This window comes from Ailuropoda melanoleuca, chromosome 4 (genome assembly GCF_002007445.2).
Source record: "Ailuropoda melanoleuca isolate Jingjing chromosome 4, ASM200744v2, whole genome shotgun sequence".
Classification (NCBI taxonomy): Eukaryota; Metazoa; Chordata; class Mammalia; order Carnivora; family Ursidae; genus Ailuropoda; species Ailuropoda melanoleuca.
The window spans coordinates 118,950,622-118,970,948 of record NC_048221.1 but is presented as its reverse complement, the minus strand read 5'-3'; the positions used below and the strand labels follow the sequence as shown (position 1 = coordinate 118,970,948).

The 20,327-nt window shown below is 34.8% G+C and overlaps 1 protein-coding gene across 15 annotated transcripts in view; it reads left to right on the top strand.

Annotated features, from left to right (window-relative positions):
- Positions 1–20,327, top strand: part of BIRC6 (baculoviral IAP repeat containing 6) — a 235,638-nt gene that overhangs the window by 60,710 nt on the left and 154,601 nt on the right. For 11 of the 15 annotated variants that reach the window (XR_004625038.1, XM_034659672.1, XM_034659667.1 and 8 more), the window contains exons 11-22: positions 1,380–1,529; positions 4,040–4,265; positions 6,363–6,523; positions 7,560–7,691; positions 8,183–8,314; positions 10,346–10,524; positions 11,515–11,648; positions 12,397–12,558; positions 12,656–12,787; positions 13,649–13,746; positions 15,169–15,316; positions 16,147–16,280. Coding sequence is in view for 14 of the 15 variants with exons in the window: in XM_034659672.1 (XP_034515563.1) it covers positions 1,380–1,529; positions 4,040–4,265; positions 6,363–6,523; positions 7,560–7,691; positions 8,183–8,314; positions 10,346–10,524; positions 11,515–11,648; positions 12,397–12,558; positions 12,656–12,787; positions 13,649–13,746; positions 15,169–15,316; positions 16,147–16,280 (1,788 nt within the window). In the remaining variant the exon portion in view is untranslated. The remainder of the gene's footprint in view (positions 1–1,379; positions 1,530–4,039; positions 4,266–6,362; positions 6,524–7,559; positions 7,692–8,182; positions 8,315–10,345; positions 10,525–11,514; positions 11,649–12,396; positions 12,559–12,655; positions 12,788–13,648; positions 13,747–15,168; positions 15,317–16,146; positions 16,281–20,327) is intronic. The other 4 variants (XM_019803711.2, XM_019803710.2, XM_011229807.3 and 1 more) reach the window with 2 other exon arrangements.

Here is a 20,327-nt window from a genome sequence, read left to right as displayed (position 1 = left end):
GTCTAAATCTTGAGAACTCAGAAATATTTCCCAGTGATTTTGTTTTTTTAAGCATGGTTCATTCTTTCTTCTGGTGTCTTACAATTTTTAATTTAGTACTGGACATTTTAAATAATATTGCAGAATTCTGGATTCTGATTTCCCCTCTTGGGAGGTTGTTGTTGCTTTGTATTTGTTTGGTAACCCATCAAGACTACATCTGTGAAATGTTTCTTTTGCAGTGTGCAGTCACTGATGTCTCCTGTCATTTTTTCCCCCTAGAGGTTTTCATTTTTAAGCCTTGTTTCTTATTTGTTGCCTCTGTGTCCACTTAGCTTAGTATTCAGCCAAACATTTTGATAAATGATTGCTCCCAAGTAACTTTACTAGAAAGGCTGTATTCAGATGTGTTCTGGCTTTTATGTGCTTTATTTTTATCTTCTGTCATGCCCTCTTACAACTCTTCTGCATATGCATGGGGCTTAGTTGACTGGAAATGTGTGGATGGCTTGGGCCCCATCTGGTTTTGTAACACATGTGTACAACCTCTGATCTTTGTGGATTATGTGGAGGGTTTGCCAACCCCCCCCCATGTTTCTTTTGCTTCTTGTAACTTTGTATTAAGGGCAGGGTCCTGACTTCAGGATACACCTTATTTTTGTTGCCCCTGAGCCCTTTAAGCTGATGGCTCTCTAAATCCGTTGGGCTCTCTCGCAGTAGCATCCCTTCTGCTGGTTTTCATTGCTTACGCCACCCTGGTTGAATGACAGTTTTGTCTGGCTTTATAGTTGCTTTCAGGAAGAGGAGTTGTCATCTTCCTTGTTCTGTCACGTTGAAAGTGAGTCTCCAAATACTTTTGTTAGAATATTCTTTTATCCATTGATTTTCGTCTTAAATATTTGCTAACTTTGCTTTCAGTTTTATTCTGTGAGAAATACAAAAAAACAAATTCAGTTTCATTTCATTTCATTGTGAATACTTCAAAAAATTAAGAATCTTTGTTCATTTTTTTTACTGCTGAGATATTTAGCTAGTGCATCAGTTTCCTCATCTGTAAAGTGGTCACAGTAATAGTCCTTATTGCCTCAAGGGGTTTTGGGAAGACAGAGTAAATGAATTTAAGCATTTAAAATAGGTGTCTTACACATAGTACTAGGTAAATAACTGTTTTCACATAATGTTTGTGTATTTGCCATTTTTTAAAATTAAATTTAATTTTCAGTCTGTAATACCTTGTCAATTTAATTTCTAAATTATGGAAGATATGTCACTTTGGCAGCCCTGTTAACTGCCTGTTGAGTGATACTAAAATAAATTGAGTTTCTTAACTAAGTAGTATACGTTTGTATGTTTATCCATATTCCGTGTACCTATGCTGATAGAATTTTACTACACTATAGGTGGTGAGCTTCATTTTCTCCAAATTGGAGGAACTTGTGATGATATTGATGAAGCTGATATACTAGTGGATGGATCTCTTTCTAAAGGAATAGAACCATCTTCAGAAGGTTCCAAACCTTTATCAAATCCTTCAAGTCCTGGCATTTCAGGTATGATATGAAGTTTTTAAATGAATTTTTAAAAATGCAAATTCTTGTGATGGTCAAAGTTTTCTGAGTCTTTCTTAAATAATGTTAAAATTTCTTTCAGTTTTTACAGTCAACTCTTGGTTACTTTGTTGAGGGAGTTCATTTCTTTGTTTCCATTCTTTCACTGGGCTTGTTTTTGTTTATTATTTATCATTTTCAGTAGTTACAGATTTTTGTGAACATTAAAATAAAAAAAATGTTTTTTTCACCTATGGTGGGTTGGCCAATATTAGTGATGTTACCTAAGAGGTAAAACATTATTTTGGCCATTAAGGAGCTTTTGGTCTTGTTAGGGAAAAAACATGAAATAGGGAGTTGATTAAAAAAGTATAAAGTCAGTGGAGTGGCTAATATTACTAATATTACTACTGGAATTGAAAAGCTTGAAAAATATTTTCTCCCTTGGGTAGTATATTCAGATCCTCATAGCCCCATTGTGCACCATTAGATAGGTTTGTTTTTGTATGTTGTTTTTGCCTCTTCTCCTCTCTGTGTTCTATACTGCCCTTCAGAAGTATTTTTTCAGAAGTAATGTGAACATGTTACTCCTGCTTAAATCTTGGACTTTTATAAAATAACTCTAGTCTTCTCAGTGTTTGTTATAATAAAATTTTCATGATTTCTTAAGTGTATAATTACGTTTCATGCTGTTTACATGTTATACTAAGCTCTCTTTCCCCACCTTTATGACTATAGTTAGTCCTTTTGTGCTTCCACAACGCTGTTACGTTTTACTCTTAGTTCTTAATACATTTTATTCCCTAAATTTAGCATTTAAAAGGTTAATAAATCTTTAATGAAAAGTGTGTTTAAACTCAGATGTAATCCAAATAGAACTAATACATAAAGTTGGTATTTGGTTTTTACGGACACTTAATGTTTGGGTATTTGATCATTTTTCTTTGCATCAAAGGCAAACCTTTAGTGATTACTAGTGTACATGCTAACTTTAGTGACTATCACTATAATCTGTGCTATCTTACATGCCAGGGTTTTTCAGCCTCAGCACTATTATTGTCATTTTGGGCTAGACAGCTCTTTGTTGTGAGCAGACTGTCCTGTGCTGTAGTAGTAGCATCTCTGGCTTCTATCTGCTAGAGTCCAGTAGCACAATCACCTCGTTACAGGTGGCCCTTGGGAGGCAAGATTTTCCTCCTGGTTGAGATAAACTGACTCATGTCTCATGCTACAATAAATCAAGACTTGATTGTCTTGATCAACTATACAGTTTGGTTTAAAAAGCTAACATACTGGATGTTTCTTATTTTATAGGTTATTGTTATAATGGAAAAGAAATTTATTTTTAAAAGATTCTTAAAATTTATTTATTTGAGAGAGAGAGAACAGGAGCAGGGGGAGGAGCGCAGGGAGAGGGAGAAGCAGATTCCCTGCTGAACGGGGAGCCCGACGTTGGGCTTGATCCCAGGACCCCTGGATCATGACCTGAGCCAAAGGCAGATGCTTAACCGACTGAGCCACCCAGGCACCCCAAGAATTTTCATATATAGTCCGTAAATACTACTGAGTAGAGAAAAGATGAATTAGATTATAAGGAAGCAAATAATGTAAAGAAGGGCTATAGACATACAATTAATGTTTACAAACAATATTTAACAGTTTCAGTCTGATTTAAAAAGCTCTAAGCTTTGAGAAATGTGGTTTGAAGTTACTTTTATTTATTTATTTTTTTTTAAAGATTTTATTTATTTATTTGACAGAGATAGAGACAGCCAGAGAGAGAGGGAACACAAGCAGGGGGAGTGGGAGAGGAAGAAGCAGGCTCACAGCAGAGGGAGCCTGATGTAGGGCTCGATCCCATAATGCCGGGATCACGCCCTGAGCCGAAGGCAGACGCTTAACTGCTGTGCCACCCAGGCGCCCCTGAAGTTACTTTTAATAATTTTATAGAACTTGGTATAAATTTAAGTGTAAATATTGGTATGCATACAAGATATTCTTAACTATCACAAAAGTAGGAAAAAGTCCTGGTGAAGCTTTTGGTTTGTAAGTATTTATCTGCCATCAGTGTAGCTTTGACTTTTAAAAAATTTATTTTATATAAAGTTAAAAAGGGCAGATGATATGTACTTATTGATGTTTAGCATTTTGTTTTGTAAATGATGAAGTCTAAAAGTTATTTATTGATTTGAAAAAGACTTAGCTTGCATTTCAGCACTACTTTCGTTTCCTTTGTTAACTTAGGGCTGGTTAGAGCTCATTCAGGGCTCTTCTAACAAGTTACATTTGGGTTTCTCCAATAAGGATTACCCTTTTTGTAATTTATTCAAGATGGATTTTTATTATGGCCATTATGTAGTCAGGGCTAGTTACTTTATTTGCATATAGATATCTGAGCTAACATTAATAACTCTTAGGATAGTTGGCAAGTTTTGTAATTGAGTAGACAAAAAACATGAATTAAAGCTATTTTTTTAAAACCTATTTCAAATTCTGTATTCACTATTGTTAAGGAGTTGATTTATTGGTGGACCAGCCATTCACCCTTGACATCTTGACATCTCTTGTGGAGCTAACCCGCTTTGAGACTTTGACTCCACGGTTTTCAGCTACTGTTCCTCCATGTTGGGTAGAAGTTCAACAAGAACAGCAGCAAAGGAGGCATCCTCAACATTTGCATCAGCAACACCATGGGGATGCTGCTCAGCATACTAGAACTTGGAAACTACAGACTGACAGGTAAGACATTCTTCTAAGGTATTTGATTTTAAGCCCATGTTATGTATTTGTTAGAAACAACATAGAATTCTTAGGTATATTGTTGCTTCTCTTAACTTTTTTATATTAATAACTTTGTTCTTCTCATCTGTCACCTTAATTTTGGAGATTTCTATATTCTTAGTTGTAGAATAAAATAGAGTAATCCAGCATTGTGATTAGTTTGGGCACTCACTTCACAAGTTTATTTAACAGATATTTATTTATTTATTTATTTTTAAAAATTTTAATTGATTTAATATAGAGTGTATCATTAATTTCAGAGGTAGAGTTCAGTGATTCATCAGTCTTCTATACTGTTCAGTGCTTATCACATCACATGCCCTCCTTAATGTCCAGACCCCTAATTACCACATCTCCCCTATTTAACAGATATTTATTTAGTTGTTTATTTTTTAAAATTTTATTTATTTGATAGAAAGCACAAGCAGGGGGAGGGGCAGAGAGAGAAGCAGGCTCTGCACTGAGCAGGGAACCCAATGTGGGGTTCGATCCCAGGACCTGGGATCACGACCTGAGGTAAAGGCAGACACTTAACTGACTGAATCACCCAGGCACCCCTTAACAGATAATTAAATGCTTGTTTCATGCAGGCACTCCTGTAGGCACTAGTAACATAGCTGCCACTGGAATTTACATTCTCTTGGGGATAGAAAGATAGTAAGCCAGTATCTAGTGTGCCACATAGTCATAAAAGCTATGAAAAACGATAAGACGGTATGGTGTCAGAGTAGTTGCTGGGTATGTGCATGTGTGCAAGAGTGAGAGAGAAAATATGTATGGTACTTTTTAAAAAATATTTATTTATTTATTTGGGGGAAAGAGAGAGAACATGAGTAGGGGTAGGGACAGAGGGAGAAGCAGACTCCCCGCCTGAGCAGGGAGCTGACAGAGGGCTCCATCCCAGGACCCAGGGATCATGACCTGAGCCGAAGGCAGATGCTTAACCGACTGAGCCACCCAGGTGCCCAAGTATGGTACTTTTTATATAAGGGGCCAGAAAGACCTCCGTGAAGACATTAATTCCGAGGTAATAGCAAGTACAAAGACGCTGAGGAGTTTGTTTAATGAATTCTGGCGAGAGTAAGGAAACCAGTGTTGCTGGAATGCAGTGAAGGTAGGGGAGAGTGGGAGGGAGGCCAGGTCAAAAGAGGTAGGTGGTCATCAGAGGACAAGTATCCTTTCTAGGCCATAGTGAGATTTTTATGTGGTGTAAGATTAGGAAAATATTAAAGGGTTTTGGATACAGGAATAATTTGTATATTAGAAGGATGCAGTAAGACTACTGTGATGACAATAGATTATAAGTGGTTGTGTGTGTTGGAGGGCAATGATAGAAGTGAGGGTTCTAGTTTGGATGCTATTAGTTTGTTGATGGTGGTTTGGACCATGGTGATAGTTGTTGAGGTGGTGAAAAGAGTGGTCAGATTCTGGATATAATTTGGAGTAGAAGGAATAGTATATGCTGATATATTGAACATTTGGTGTGAGAAAGAAGAGTCAGAAATGACTAAGGTTTTGGATTGAGCTGATTGAAAAATAGAATTTCTGTTCACTGAGGTTGGAGGGGGCAATTAAGAAGTTTGGCTTTACTTATGATAAATTAGAGATGTCTGGTAGACATTTGAATGAATCTATAAATCAATGGAGTATGATTTGGAGATTTATTTTTCAACCTTTATATGGAATTAAAAATCAGAATAGACATGTCTAAGAAATAGAAGAAGTTCTTATTTTAAAATGCAGATTCCTGGGACCCCACTCATAGATTTGGGGTGGGGCCCAGGAATCTGCAGATAATTGTGCTAATAGTCCACAGTGTAAGGAACAGGGTTTATTGGAATGTTCAGTTCCCAAGATAGGTGTCGATTTCTAAAGTAAGATCAATTATTACCCTAAGTTTAACCTCTCTTTTGGGAGCTGATCCCATTGAGAAGCATTGAGTTTTGTTGGAGGCTACAAATCAGAGAGTATGAGAAGTGTTATTAATGATGATATGGTTTTGGCCAAAGAAAGACTTTTGCTGTATTTAGCATTTCCCCTCCCCTTGTTTGACAGCAACAGCTGGGATGAACATGTATTTGAATTGGTTCTACCTAAAGCTTGTATGGTTGGACACGTGGACTTCAAATTTGTTTTGAACTCAAACATCACCAATATTCCACAGATACAAGTGACACTGCTGAAAAATAAAGCTCCGGGCTTAGGGAAAGTCAATGGTAAGAATGAATCAAAATTTATATTTGAAAATATTTGCAGTTGATTTCTTAAAAAAACTAATTTTCAACTTGGCTGTCTAGGTTTCACGTCCCTCCTCTCCACTCTCTCCTCCACCCCCGTTGTTTTTTTCTGCTCTACTTCTGGTGGTTTTATTTAGAAAAGTTAATTCTAGAATATTTTGGAGGTTTTCAATAGCTCAGTATTGAATAAAATTACATAAACTGGAATAATTTAATTTTGCTCTTTGGGAAATTCAGTTGGTTCCTTCCTGAATTAGTTTCACTTTCATCATTCCTAGATGTGCACATTTTTCTTCCTAAGCAGAGACTTGATTGGGAAAAGAACTTTGTTGATGGAAGTCACATATTCTTTTAAGATCAGTAGTGAAACCTAACCTTTCATTTAATACAGAAACATACCCAGAAATACACCCAGCTTTATTTACTTTTCTTACAAGTTCAGAATTTGATATATTGAGTCATTTTACTCAGTTTAAATAGATTGTATACATTTAGTATGTTGGGAACTAGACGTTACTCATCAGTGTTTTCTCCTTAATAGGTTAATTTAAAAGGCTGGGGATAATTTCAGAGTAAAAGGGCAGCTTTACACCAGGGAGTAGAAACAGTGAAACCTGAAAAATTTCTTGTTTTCAAAATACATATGTATGTGTTTGTGTATATGTGTGTGTGTTTGTGTGTGTGGTGCATTCTTTTGAATCATGGCAGATTCTGATTTAACTGTGTCTAGGGCTTAGGCATTGGTATTTTTAAAACTTGTACTCTGCAACATAGGGTAAGAACTTTTACTTTAGTTGCCAGCAAATTATTTCTCAGGTGAATATTTTAGTACCATTGAAAGGAGCGTATGAGACGATTAATAGAATCTAATTTTTTTTCTTCTTCTGACAAACATTTTGTAGCATCTGTGATAAAAATCACAGTGTTCCCATTTTAACAGAAAATTTTAGAATTTCAGGCACATAAATTATTGATATTAAGCAAAATTAAGTTTACTAATATTTTTATCCTCTAGAAACAGCAGTAGATAGGCAGATCACCTTTCCTTTGTCTCCAGCTCTTAACATTGAAGTGGAACAAAATGGGAAACCGTCCCTGGTTGATTTGAATGAAGAAATGCAGCACATGGATGTAGAGGAATCACAGTGTGAGTTAAATTATAGAGCTGTTGTCCATGACAGTACAAGGAGTAGTGATCCAAATGCATCATGTTGGGCAGAGATTTCCTTATGGCTTGCAAAAACTTGGTTTTAAAAACAATTAAAAAATAACCTGTAATTCTGCTTTGGCAATATGCTTTAACTTTCAGCTCATCTTTGTGAACGCAGCTGCGCTAATACTCGCATTCTTGTTTTTTTAATATATTGGGATTTAAAATCATGTCATGGTTTTATAATAGTTTTTGATGATCAAGGTGAATGTAAATAATATGGGAATGGAAAACAACATATATCAGATATTTGAAAATATATCAGATCTTTGATTATAGTTCCTTAGCGTGATAGTGAATTCTTATTTGAACACATTCTAAGTGTGGTATTTTGTGTGGTGGTATTACATTTGGGATGGATATTTGCTTATTTCATATTTTTAAATTGCAAACTAATTTAAAAGAAAATATGTATTTTTTCTTTTTAGGTCTTAGATTATGTCCATTTTTAGAAGATCATAAAGAAGACATTCTGTGTGGACCAGTATGGCTTGCTAGTGGCCTTGATCTATCAGGGCATGCTGGGATGTTGACATTAACAAGTCCCAAACTTGTTAAAGGTGAAGTAGCATATTTTACAAAAGCAGAATAAATAATGCTACAATTGGAAAAATAGATTTTTTTTTTTAAACTGATCTCAGAAAAGTAAGATTTTGTTTTGTTTGGAATTTGCATTAACAGTTCCATCAGTTTACTGGTAGCTGAGGTCATTTTCTCTCAGAAGTGACTGTATTTTTATGTGAAACTTCTGATTCTACATTCTGTGTTTTGGAGGTCTCAGTGCTTTTAGAGAAAGCATTAAAAAAATGAATATATGATAACTTAGTGTGATATCGCAGAGCTTTTTTGAGTAACCAGGTGACATGTTCTGGCATGGTTGCCTTTCCCATCAACTTAAGAGTCCTGTGTCTTTAATTGTATATTGTTATATTTTCTCTTAAGAGGGTTTTTATAGAAGAGTTTTGATAATATCAGATGTAATTATTTGAGTGTCTCACATAAACACATTATAATTAATGTATATTTTAAAACAATTGGCCATTATGTAGAGGATTGATATTGCATTAGTAGGACTTTTATATATCAGCTTTTGTATCCCAGGGGTAAATTAAAAAAGCCAATAAACAAAACACCTACCTTCATTATTAAAGTTATTTTGGAGATGGGGTGGGATGTGCAGTTCTTCCGCAAATCAGGAAAATACCTGGCCATGCAGATAACGACAATTTTAATTCGTGTACATTCCTTCATATTAGTTGTCTACATTTACATATTTACCTTTAGTTGCAGACATATATACAAGTTTTAATGTGTTCTCTTGACTACACCTCATTCGTTTGAGATCCTGTGGTGTGTTATGCCACATGCTGGGGTATATATACGCAGTGAGCCAGGGTAATAAAATCTCTCATATTGCTGAAAGTATAAGTTACTTTTTTTGAATGAGAATGTGAAACTTAAATTTGTATATGAAAATAAAGATGTTGGCTTTGACAGAATGGGGGATGCAATTAAATGATATGCATTTCAAAAGACTCAATTTAAAAGTATTAATTTTTCTAGAATTTACCAAAAATGATTTTTTATTCCTACCAAATATTCCAAAAATCTTTGGAACTGGAGAAATTGATAGCTAAATTTTTAGAGGAAAAGGATGATATGGATCAAAGAAGTTTGGAAAAAGAAAATAGAGAGAGGGGGTCTTGTCAGATATTAGAACATAGGATAATAATATAGCAATGAGAAGAGTACCTGTAATGCTAGCACAGTAGGCAGGCCAATCACTAGAAAACAACAAAGGTAGCTTTTTTAATTAGAGAAAGATTTAATACCTGCAGGGTACCGATAGGCTGATGGTTTAGTGGTGAGTGTATTAATAATTTGAGGGTATTTTTACAATATATTTTACTTATGGATTATGTGGTATGATCTTAATTTAGTTAAAAGAAAATAAAATGTACTGGTGGTAATAACCAGTATTTATTGAGTGCTGTCTTCGTGCCATGCGTAGTTGTGTTTTAGTTGTCTTTGAGGTAGTTACTGTTATTACTCCCATTTTACATTTGAAAGAACCAAACCACAGCAGATTAATTTATCACATGCCTAATAAATGGCAGAGCCATTACTCAAACCCAGGTAGTGACCCCAAAGCCTGTGCTTTTTCATCTATTAATACCACAGTGCTTATGTATATGTGTGTGTGCATGCGTGCATAAAAAGACTGGATGGATTCGCATAATGATACCATCATTATCTATGGGTAGTGCCTTAAAGTTAGTTTTATTGTGTGTGTTTTTCTGTAGTTTACAAAATGTCTGTTACTAAAATGAATAATTTCATTGGGGAAAAATATGCAAAGTGTTTGTAATAATTAGAATTTTCCATCTTATGGTGTTTGTGTAACTCCTGTGCTTTTTGTTCTTTTGCTACCAACATATGAAGGTTATTCGATGATTATACTCAAACAGTATAATTTGAAAATTCTAATCAAGTGTATTTTTCTTCTGGAATTAACTTGCTCTGTGAAGATGAAAATCAATTTGGTCTTTTGGTGATTAAGTTATTTTTCCCATTCTGTGCTGCTCCTCTAGGTATGGCAGGAGGAAAATACCGTTCCTTTTTAATCCACGTCAAGGCAGTGAATGAAAGAGGAACAGATGAGATCTGTAATGGTGGTATACGCCCTGTAGTAAGACTTCCATCCCTAAAACACCAGAGTAACAAGGGTTATTCACTTGCTTCACTCTTGGCAAAAGTCGCAGCAGGCAAGGTACGAAGCAGTGTCATTTTGAACCACAACAATGCTACTATAAACATTATGGACAAGATTTGACACACAATTGGAAGGAGTATGACCCTTCATTGATTTTTCAATAGACACGTGGTTTGTTTATAATTTTTCTTTGCAGTGACTTTAAAAATGTATTTAAGAAGAATATATTTTGAATTAACTTTAAGCAAATGTTTATAAAGTATACTCAGGAGAGAGTAATTGTTAGCAGACACTTCCCTTTATAATTATTTTAGGCCATAATATTTATTTAGGTTTTAGAGTTTATGTCTGTGTCTTTTACTGGTAACTCACTACTTTTTTTGTTAAACTTTTGGGAGGGTGCAGGAAGAGAAGTTGGGGAATAATGTTAGAGATAAATCCTAATTTCAAGGTTGATTTTCTACAAGTAGCTGTGTACCATGCAGTCTCTTCATAATTGTCTGATCTTGGATTTTCCTGAACTCTGGAGATTTTTGTTTCTCTATCATCATTATTCATAAGCAACAATAGCAATATCAGTAACACCAATCATCTTATATTTGTATAGGTCTTCCAATTTTTCAAGGACTTCTGTGTACTTTATCTGATTTAATCCTCAAAATAACTCTGAGGTAGGCAGAGCAGGTGCTACTATTATCTCCATTTTTTCATACTGAAAGTGAGTGAACCTTAGAGATTGGGGAGCGGTCATATTTCATATCGCTTTTAAGTGCTATGGCTGGGACTTGGTCTCAAGACTTTGGCTTTGTAATCTTTAATTGGGTTATTGCCTTTAAAACAGTGACTTTTTTTTTTTCCCCATTATAATTCTGGGGGAATTTAGTCATTTACTGAATATGAGGGTTAAAAGCTATCATTTTAATTTGATGTGTATGTTTTGATAGTCATAATTCAGTTATTACCTTTTTTTTTTTAAAACTTTAAATAGTAAATAATTTTTTAGTTTCATTTGTTTGTTCATTGAGTTATTTGTTTTTGTATGTTTAGGAAAAATCATCTAATGTTAAGAATGAAAATGCAAGTGGTGCCCGAAAATCAGAGAACCTCCGGGGCTGTGACTTACTGCAAGAGGTCTCAGTCACCATTCGAAGATTTAAGAAAACTTCAATTTCTAAGGAAAGGTAACCTCATTTCCTTCTTCTACTATTCTTATAGTAATAAATGTACAAAGAGTTCTAGTAAATACAACACATATAAAATTTTTAACTCTTCCTTTTACTTGAAAGTTTTTGTTTGCTTTCCATTTTACTTACGTACTTGTAATCTCAGTGAGGGTATGAATTACCTTTCTACCTCATTGGTTTATCCCTGGTATATATACAGTACTTTGAAGTATACCAGGAATATTGTATTTGTACAAATGGTATTTGTAGAACGAGGAAAGAAATATAATTTGAAGTTTTATTCACTCTTTGTCAGAATATAATACATTATTAAACTTAATTTCTTCTTTTTATTTTTTTAAAAAAGGATTTTAGAGAGAGAGAGAGAGAGTGGGCACGAGCAGGGGGAGGGGCAGAAGGAGAAGCAGACTCCTCGCCGAGCAGGGAGCCTGATATGGGACTCGATCCCAGAATCCTGGGATTAGGACCTAAGCTGAAGGCAAACGCTTAACTGGCTGAGCCACCCAGGCGCCCCAAACTTACTTTCTTTTAAAACTTTCTATAAACCAAGTATTGTTTATATGCTGTTTTAAATCTTTTAATACCATAACATTTAAGAGATCAACATTCCACTGTAATAATTTTCAAAAAAATATTTTTAATTGTGATGTTCATGATTCACAGTGAAGCAAATGACCAACCAGGTTGTGATAGCTTTAGTCTGTTCTGTTTTGGTTGTTAATGTATTTATATTCTCTTTTTTTAGAGTGCAACGATGTGCTATGTTACAGTTTTCAGAATTTCATGAGAAGCTTCTTAACACTCTTTGTAGAAAAGCAGATGATGGCCAAATCACAGAACATGCCCAGAGCCTTGTGTTGGATACCCTTTGTTGGTTAGCTGGAGTACATTCAAATGGACCTGGAAGGTTAATAATTAAGATTTTACTTACCACTGATGATTGCCCTTTGGATGTTATGAATAGAAGTTCAAGATGAGTCTAAATGTCTGCTATTGTTTTGCAGCTCCAAAGAGGGAAATGAGAGCCTGCTTTCAAAAACACGAAAATGTCTTTCAGACATCGTGCGCGTCTGCTTCTTTGAGGCAGGACGAAGCATAGCCCATAAGTGTGCCCGATTTCTAGCGTTGTGCATTAGGTTGGTGTGCTTTGTTGGAAGTCTAGTTTATAGATGCACTTGCAGTTCGGCAGGTGATGGCTGTGTCTGTGGTGTAATTTGATACTTATCGAATGAGTGTGTAATTACAGGATTTTCAAAAGTTGGTGAGGGTTATCGAGATTCTAAGAATGAACTTCAGATTTTTAGGAGAAAATGTCATATTGCATACATTTTTTAAAGAAGATTTTATTTATTTAGAGAGAAGCATGTACGAGTGAGGGAAGGGACTGAGGGAGAGGGAGAGAGAGGATTTCAAGTAAACTCCCTGCTAAGTAACAGAGCCCAAAGCAGGGCTTGATCTCACCACCCTGAGGTCATGACCTGAGCCGAAATCAAGAATCGAATGCTTAACTGACAGCCTCCCAGGTGCCCTTTAATTAAAGTTTTCTACTAGGCTTCTTTACCTATTATTAGCAGTTTGGGGAGTTTCGTAAGGGGAACGCTTCTCCCACTTTTGTTTTTATCTTCCCTGGTTGTCTTTGGATTCCCCTAAGGCCTTATTCCCTGTTATATGACAGTCTTACCAGGCTTATTTGTAAGATTGTGCAGACCTTTTTTCTAGACCCTGAGATTTAAACCATCTAGTAAATGTTAAAAAAACTAATAGTATTGACTATATATGCTTGTTAGCCCTTTTTGGTGAAGAAAACCATTACAAAGATCCTTAGTATAATCAGTCCCTGTTATCTTTCTATATGTATAAAGGGCTTTAGGGCAGATTTTTCTTGTAATCTGTATGAATATATTTTAAAGGGTTTTCTTAGGTACTATACCATGTTTAGGATTGAATTTAGATATTGAGTGATATATTTACATTTTTTTCTTTTACATTTTTTTCAGTAATGGCAAATGTGACCCATGTCAACCAGGTTTTGGATCTGTTCTGTTGAAGGCCTTACTTGATAATATGTCATTTTTACCTGCAGCAGCAACTGGTGGTATGTGAAATTAGTTTAATCACAAATAGCAGTAGGCATAGGAAATATCTCACAATATATTCAGGATTATTTAGTAAGTATTTTTTTCCTCGGTTGTTCCCCCTTTTTTCTGTAGCTTCTCTAAGGGGTTGATGAATTGTGATTTATCAGATTGGCAGACACTCTGTTCAGTAGTACTGCTTGGAAAAAGTGGGAGAGTTAAGTAAATAGCATCATCTTAATTCATACATTTTCTATATTTCATTAAAATCATTGAGTTGTTTGGTTGTTCATTGACTGTAGATCAGATATCACAAATTTGATAAAAAGCCAGGAAGTGCCAGAGTGATGACATAAGTAGAATGCTCGATGCATGTATTGTGTGCGATTGGTAGGCACTTTGGCAAACGAGAACTCTCTAAAGGGGCCAGTAGATTTCTTCAGCACTTGAAGACTATAGACATGCCATTCAAGAGTGAATGTGGTGTTAAAAAAAGGAATGAATGTAGTTATCAAGTAGCACTTTATAAAGCGGTCCCTTAAAATAGCACATATATAAAGTAATGAATATTTTAAAAATATTTAAAAAATATTCTTAATTCTGTTTTGTTGTTACTATAAAGGGCTACTGATTTGTCCTTTTAAACCTAATGTTATCTTTTTGTAGACGTTTCTTACAGTCTTTTGTTTAATAATCAACTTACAAGGATTATATTCGATCTTTGTGGTATTGTAGAAAAAGAGCCTACTCAAAGTTAGTTGTTATATGGTTATTTTATCAATATCTTACTTTGGGTAAAGAATCTGTTTTTGTTTACCTTGGACATAAATTGGGTGAAACTATTAGCTCTGTTACATAGAGTAGAATGTTTTGGACTCAGTTGCTCACTCTAACAGCCTTGGAGTTGAAAATAGTTTTTTGAGAATATTCTTTGAGGTAGGATGCTTAAATTCTGGGGTGTACTTAGTACTTAGATATCTCATGTTTTATAAAAGTCTTAAAGTACATGATAATGATCGTCTTTTAACCGTGTTGATTAGTATCTAACTGGCAGTATAGGATAACTATATTCACTTGTCAGCATGTGTTACTTGTACCTCATAGCCGTCCATTGTTCTTGAAAATTTTGATATAAACCAAACAGTATTTCAGGAAGGATGGCTTGGAAGACCTGACATCTCTGTACCTTTCCAGTTATTCTAAAATGTCCCTCAGAGTCATCTCAAGTTATTGAAAACCTAAATGATGAGGTTGACTTATCTAGTCCTTAAAAAACACATTTCAAATTCTCTGTTACTGTCTTCTTAGTGTCCTCCAAGGAATTGATCCATTCTGTATAAATTGTTTTGTAAGGCGACTTACTGATAAATATGTAATCTGAAGTTCTCTTTGTTAGCGAACAATGAGGAAAAGAAACATTGGTTTGTTTTTATTGTTTTCAGGTTCTGTCTATTGGTATTTTGTCTTACTAAATTATGTTAAAGATGAAGATTTGGCTGGGTGCAGTACAGCTTGTGCATCTTTGCTTACGGCTGTGTCCAAACAGTTACAGGACAGGCTAACACCAATGGAAGCTTTACTTCAGACAAGGTATTTTAATATACGAAATGACTAACAGCGGGCCTTTCAGGATATGATACGAGCTTTGCACAGAACTATGTGTACATATATATATATTTGCTTGCAAAAATATATTTGTGCATTTCCTTTTTCTAAATATTAGGCTAAGGTTTTCTTTCCTCTATTTTCTCTGAAATAATTCCTTTTAACAATTTTGAAGGTCCTGAAAATGGTTATTTGGAGGACTAATTATATTAAAATGCTTAAAAGTGGTATTTCTTGCTAATTGAAGAAGCATTTAAAATAATTTGTTTCTCTGTGGTTTGAATTTTGTGATTGGAGTTATATAAATCATTTACTGGCCATAATCAGTATTCTTCATCTGCTGGTTGATTTTTCTAAAACTTCAACGTAATGCAGTAAATAGCTGAAGGTTAGATTTGAGTTCTTGCCTGATCTTCAGTGTTGGAAGTTATTCTTTTATTTAACACGATGATTTTTATAATCTTTTTAGATGAGAAATCTCGATCTTGATAAAATTTTACTCAAAGCCTTTGTATTTTCTACTGAGTCAGTGTAATTAGTGGCGGAGTTGAGGGAAGGGTGCTTGGTTATCTTAATCTGCAGATGAAGATTCTTGGTTCATTACCTGCCAGTTTATTAGAATCACATTTGTTGAGTCTCCTTTAGAGTTTACGTTTCTGGGGGAACACAACTGAGATTCACTGAATTTCGTGGGTTAAATCTGATTAGTGTTTCCCTTTGCGCTGTGTCAAACTGCTTTCAAAACTAAGTAAATAGGTAATTTGTTAATTAGATGGCTGACAGGAAAATTGTTAGGACATTATTTTATTTTTCAGATATGGATTATATAGCTCACCATTTGATCCAGTCCTTTTTGATTTGGAGATGAGCGGTTCTTCTTGTAAAAATGTATACAACAGCAGCATTGGTGTCCAGTCAGATGAAATTGATTTGTCAGATGTCCTTTCAGGTAGTAACATCCTTTATTAAAGGAATTTCTGAATTTTATGTATTTGGTTTAAGCTACCATTGACAACAGATTGTGGTTACTGTGTTCTGTCTTGAAAAACTAAAATTCTTCAGAACTTAACATCTGTGACTCATGAAACTGTTTGCCTTTATTTTATAACTTCTCCCTCAAAAAAAAAATTATTGAAGTTATTTTTGGAAGGGTTGTGAATTTGCTTTTTGTTCGTTTTTTTGTGTTTCATTGCATGTCAGTATGACTTTAATGCTCGTAAGAGACTTTAAAATTTATTTGTTGTAGCCTTTTCTGCTTTATTTGGTATGCCTTTGATGGCCACAAAATCAAAGAACATTTTATTTCATATTTCAGAAAATAAGATGGATGTATATTTATTGTAATAAGTAAAGATGGAGAAAAAAATTTTCTACATCTACTAGCATACTCAGTTAAACTTTGTACAGTGTTACATGTATTCTCGTATACATTTCTGAAAGAATATGCTTTTAGGATTGAATGTATAACCTTTTCAGGTGCCATAATTTGGTGTTTATTTAGTTTTGTTAATGAAAATAATGACCGTTATTTTCTTACATCTTACTGAACTTACTGTAAGTGTTGTCAGTAAACCACAATGTTAGAGTTTTAGGTCAACGTAATAAGATAATTATCACATTAAATAGAAGTAAATTTGGGCCGTTAATTTCAGTTTCTTAAACTTTAAATTATGAATCATGAGAAAAAGCGAAAGAAAAATCAAATACAGAAATAGAAATAAAATATAAAGTGCCTTAATTAAAATCTTTCCACCCTCTTAGATTACCTTAACAGGATGTTTAGCTGTTTAGACTTGTTTGCTACACATGTTCATGAACATTTTTAATGAAAGAGGTCATACTGAACTTATTGATCTTTTAACTTGCCTTTTAATGGCTTATGTTGCTGTGGGTATGTTACCTCTTCTGTTTGATGACTTAGGCTCTGACTACTTTATGCTGATCTCTCTGTTCAAGTGACACGTCAATTTATGAGTGGACCTCAGAGGAGAGGTTAGAACTAGATATATAGATGCCTTCTGTATACTTAGGAGAGAAGGAGATTTCATTATGGAGAGAATGTAAGGAAAAGACCTTAAAGCTCAGGTCCGGCCAGGGAGTTAAGTACGCAAGAGTAGCACACTTAGTAAAGAGAAGGGACTTAGAAATCGTGACATAAGTCTCCATCTGAATGTTGCATTTTATTTCTCACCATTAAACCTTGTGCAGTGTTCCTTTTCTCAGTTAATGGCATCACTGGCACAAATCAGAAATCTGAATGTCATACTTGATACCTCCTGCTCAGCCTCCACATTGAGGCTGTCAACAGATACCATCATATATTTCATCTATTCTCTTACCTTTTTATACCATCATATATTTCAAATCTATTCTCTTACCTCCCATGATCACATGATTATAGGAAAGCCAGTCATCTTGAATCTGGACTACAGTAATAGTGTTCTAACTGGTGCTGCCTCACTTGAGTACATTCTCCACATTGCAATGAGTGCGATTGTTTTTGGATACAAACCTGGTCACTTTACCTCTCTCCTTAAAATATTTTTCATGTCTTTCCATTACTCTGCAGTCCAAAGTCTTTGTTTCAGCATATAAAATCTCTTATGATCTGGCTCTCTTTCCCTTGCCACCTAATCTAGTACCATTGCCTCTGTTAGTCAACTCTCTCTGGTCCAGTGATTCTCAAAGTGTGGTATGTAGACCTGCTCAGGGTCCCTGAGACAACTTTCAGGGAATCCGTGGGTCAACTGTCTTTGTGATAGAACAATATTATTTGCCTTTTTCACTGCATAGACATTTATACTAATTGTGCAAAAGCATGATGTTCTCTACTCTGCCCTTGCAATCAAAAGTATGCCAGTTTCATTAAAAATGTCCCTGATGAGGCAGTAAAAGTTGTTAATTTTATTAAGTTTTGAAACTGTCGATACTCATGTTTATTCTGTGATGAAATGGGAAATAGGCATGAAGCACTTTGGCTGCGTACTGAAGTACTACGGTTGTTTTAAGGAAATACTTGGGCAGTTTGAGTTACAAGCTGAACTAGTTGCTTATTTTATGGAACACCATTTGTATTAAAAGAATGACTGATTTGCAAAATATGTTCATTTGCACTTGATTGTTTGGTAGGTATTTTTAAAAAAATGAATAGAAAAGAACTGCCAGTATCCATCCAATTGATAGTATTTCTTGCCAGTGTTAAAAGAGCTTTTAAGCAAAAATTAAAGTTTTGGAAAACTTACATCATCCAGTGAGCTTGACAGCTTCTCAGTATATAACAACTTTTCTGATGGCCTATGTTGATATTACTGAATGTCATTTTTTGATATATATATATATATAATGAAATGTGTTAACGTATGTATATAGTAGTCAACCAATATTTTCCAAGTGGGTAAGAGATTTCTTAAAAATACAGGAAGCCCAGTTAACATGCTCTAGAGTTTGAGAAGGGCATCAGTAAGATGTCAGAGACCAGGGATGCCTGGATGGTTCAGGCAGTTAAGCATCTGACTCTTGGTCTCAGCTCTGGTCTTGATCTCTCTGTTGTGAGTTCAAGCCTTGCAGTGGCATGAACTGCGTGGAGCCTACTTTAAAAAAAAAAAAGAGAGAGAGAGAGAGAGATTTAACACACCACTTGGCAAATAATCTTCAAAAAAAAAAATACCACTTGCCAAAGTTTTTGAATATGTAAGACTATTAAAAATATTCCTTTTCCAACATTTTTTTAATAAAGGTCTACCAAAACAACATCCTGCAACATACTGAATGTGGAGGCAGATAGGACAATAAACTACCCTCTTTGATAAGCCAGATTTTATAGAGTTTTGCAAAAATGTAAAACATTGCCCCCTCATAAAGTTATTTTTGTCTGAAGACAGTTATTATTCATCAGAGTATGCTGTTTATATCTAATGAATTTATTACTACTACATGAGTTAATGTTTAAAATATCCTAAGATTTCTGCTAGGATGAGTGTCTATCTATCTATCTATCTCTCTATCTATCTATCTATCCATACACAACCAACATAGATGAATGTTCTTTAACAGTTCTTAATCATTTTGAAGATATATAGAGAGGTGTTTGGATTGAGAAATGTTCCTCCAGCCTCCTTGTTCCTTTAGTTCCTCTAATGTGCCATATTTCTTCCTACTGGAGAGATTTCACTTATGTTGTTTCTTTTGCCAGGTTTCCCCTGACTGGAATAAATACATAAAAATGTCATTCTTCCCATAAATCTCATCTCCTCATCATGAAAGTATTTTATTACTCCTTGACTTAGACTGATTTCCCCTGGACTCATTAGTCCTTGGAACTTCTTTTAATTAAAACAGCACTTTTTTTTGAGTTTATTTAAATTCCAATTAGTCAACGTACAGTGTAATATTAGTTTCAGATGTGCAGTTTAGTGACTCATCACCCTTCTTGATCCCCAACACCTATTTAACCCAACCCCCCCCCCCCCCCCATATGGTAACCATCAGTTTGTTTTCTTAGAGTCTTTTTCTTGGTTTGCCTCCTTTTTCCCCCCTATGATAATTTTCTTTGTTCCTTAAATTCCACATTAGTGAAATCATGGTATTTGTCTTTCTCTGACTGACTTCACTTAACATAATACTCTCTAGCTCCATCCATGTCATTGCAAATGGCAAGATTTCTTTTTTTCAGGTTGAATAATATTCCATTGTCTTCGTAATCCATTCATCAGTCGATGGACATTTGGGATCTTTCCATAATTTGGCTATTGTAGATAATCTGCTATAGACATTGGGGTGTGTGTATCCCTTTGAATTAGTATTTTTGTATTCTTTGGGTAAATACCTTGCGCCCAAATGCTAGATCATGGGGTAAGCGCTTTTTTTTTTTTAAGTTCAATTGTATGATTAGTTGTTTAGTGCCTAGTAATCTGTAACACAGAGTAGGTATTTAATGAGAACTGGGTCCTGTCCTTTTCTCATGTATTTCCCATGTTTAGTATTAAGTGCTCAATAA